Source organism: Coccinella septempunctata, chromosome 5, assembly GCF_907165205.1.
Source record: "Coccinella septempunctata chromosome 5, icCocSept1.1, whole genome shotgun sequence".
Lineage (NCBI taxonomy): Eukaryota > Metazoa > Arthropoda > Insecta > Coleoptera > Coccinellidae > Coccinella > Coccinella septempunctata.
In genome coordinates this window covers 20,916,044-20,917,746 of record NC_058193.1, presented here as the reverse complement: position 1 = coordinate 20,917,746, position 1,703 = coordinate 20,916,044, and the positions used below count along the sequence as shown (strand labels likewise).

At 36.9% G+C, this 1,703-nt stretch overlaps 1 protein-coding gene across 1 annotated transcript; it reads left to right on the top strand.

The window, feature by feature from the left end:
• The first annotated feature begins 344 nt into the window (after positions 1 to 344).
• LOC123314088 lies at positions 345 to 1,151 on the top strand. The gene has a single exon (XM_044899202.1). It carries the CDS (start codon positions 345 to 347, stop codon positions 1,149 to 1,151), a length of 807 nt encoding a protein of 268 aa, XP_044755137.1.
• Positions 1,152 to 1,703: the final 552 nt, after the last annotated feature.

Below are 1,703 nucleotides of genomic sequence, written 5' to 3'. Positions count from 1 at the left end.
AACAAATCTAACAAGCAGACAAAAATGCGGGTCTGGTTGTTCTTCCAACACAACTATACAATGAGAAAACACTCAACTTCTTTGAAAACAACAACATCCGAGTTATTAACACAAACATCTTAAATAAATATACCACACGGCTCAATAAGATGCTCAGAACGGCTTTACCAACTCTTCAGAAGTTCATTCCCCATTTAAATATTCACAGCCTGAAACAAAAGAATCCAGAAATCCCTAATCTATACAGTCTGATTAAACTACATAAGGCAGACAAAAGCATTAGACCCATAACCTCCGCATTTAATTCACCTGCTCACAAAGTTTCAAGAGTCATCAATCAGATCATGACTAGACAAATCAACTATAAGTCACCTATGTCTGTGAGTAATTCTGTCGAACTGGTTAATGCTATTAAATCCACCAATCTGAGTTCAAACAACGAACATATCTTGGTATCGTTCGACATTGTGAACCTTTACACTAATGTTCCAGTAATAGAATCCCTCAATCTTCTCAGAGACTACCTTAACAACTGTAGTCTAATTGACAACTTTGACACCACTCCTGAAGACATACACACACTGATGAATCTGATAGAACTAATTACAGAACAAAATTTTTTCACGTTCGATGGTGATGTCTACACTATGACAGACGGATTAGCCATGGGTTCACCATTGAGCGGTCTTCTGGCCAATATCTTTGTGGACCATTTAGAATCTCTGATTCGTATACACTTTCTCTTCCAGAAGATTGTTCTTTGGAAGAGGTATGTGGACGACATTTTCTGTGTGTGGTGTGGAACAGTCCAAGAGTTGAAATCCTTCCTAGAGTTCATCAATTCACTCTCCAAAATTAAATTCACTTTAGAAATTTCAGAAGAAAATACCATCAACTTCTTAGATCTGAACATAACCCTAAAACCTGATAATACGTTCGAATTTAACATCTACAGAAAGCCTACTCAGACCGATATAGTAATTCCTAAGTACTTTTATCATTCTCCTCAAATCAAGAAGACCGCCTTCCACTTTCTTTTGAACCGCCAAGTCAACATCCCACTATCTAAAGTGAACTATCAAAGAGAACTAGATAATATTTGTAAGGTAGCAACAGAAAATCACTACCTATACAAAACAATTTGTCTATGACATCTTAGCCACTGTAATGAAGAAAAAACTTCTTAAGAAGATATATCCACATACTTCTGTCAAGACGACATACATAGCCGTCCCCTACTATTCCAACCTCAACAGCAAACTACAATCATTACTAAAGGGCTTCAACTTAAATCTTGTTAATACTTCACATGGGACACTAGAAAGAGTACTTACCAATAATAAACCCAAAAAAGACAAAACCCAAAAAAGCGGAATATATAAAATAACCTGCGGTAACTGCCCTGCTTTCTATATCGGTATGACAACTAGAGCTTCAAAGGTCAGATTCAACGAACATATCAAGAATAGACCTGCTTCGGCCATGGGTAACCATCTATTTGAGAGCAAGCACTCTACTTCTCTCGATAAACTAACTTTACTTCATCAGCATAGTGATTTCCATAAGTTAACACTCCTGGAACAACTGGAAATTCTAAAATGCAAGAACGACGAATATCTCCTCAATGATATTAAAGATTTCCCGACGGTCAATCTATTCAAGATGATTCACCCTTCTGCTACATAATCTTTTCCACCTGCCTC

Coding starts and splice junctions, on each gene's coding strand:
- LOC123314088 (XM_044899202.1), top strand. CDS start 345: ATGACTAGACAAATCAACTATAAGTCACCTATGTCTGTGAGTAATTCT.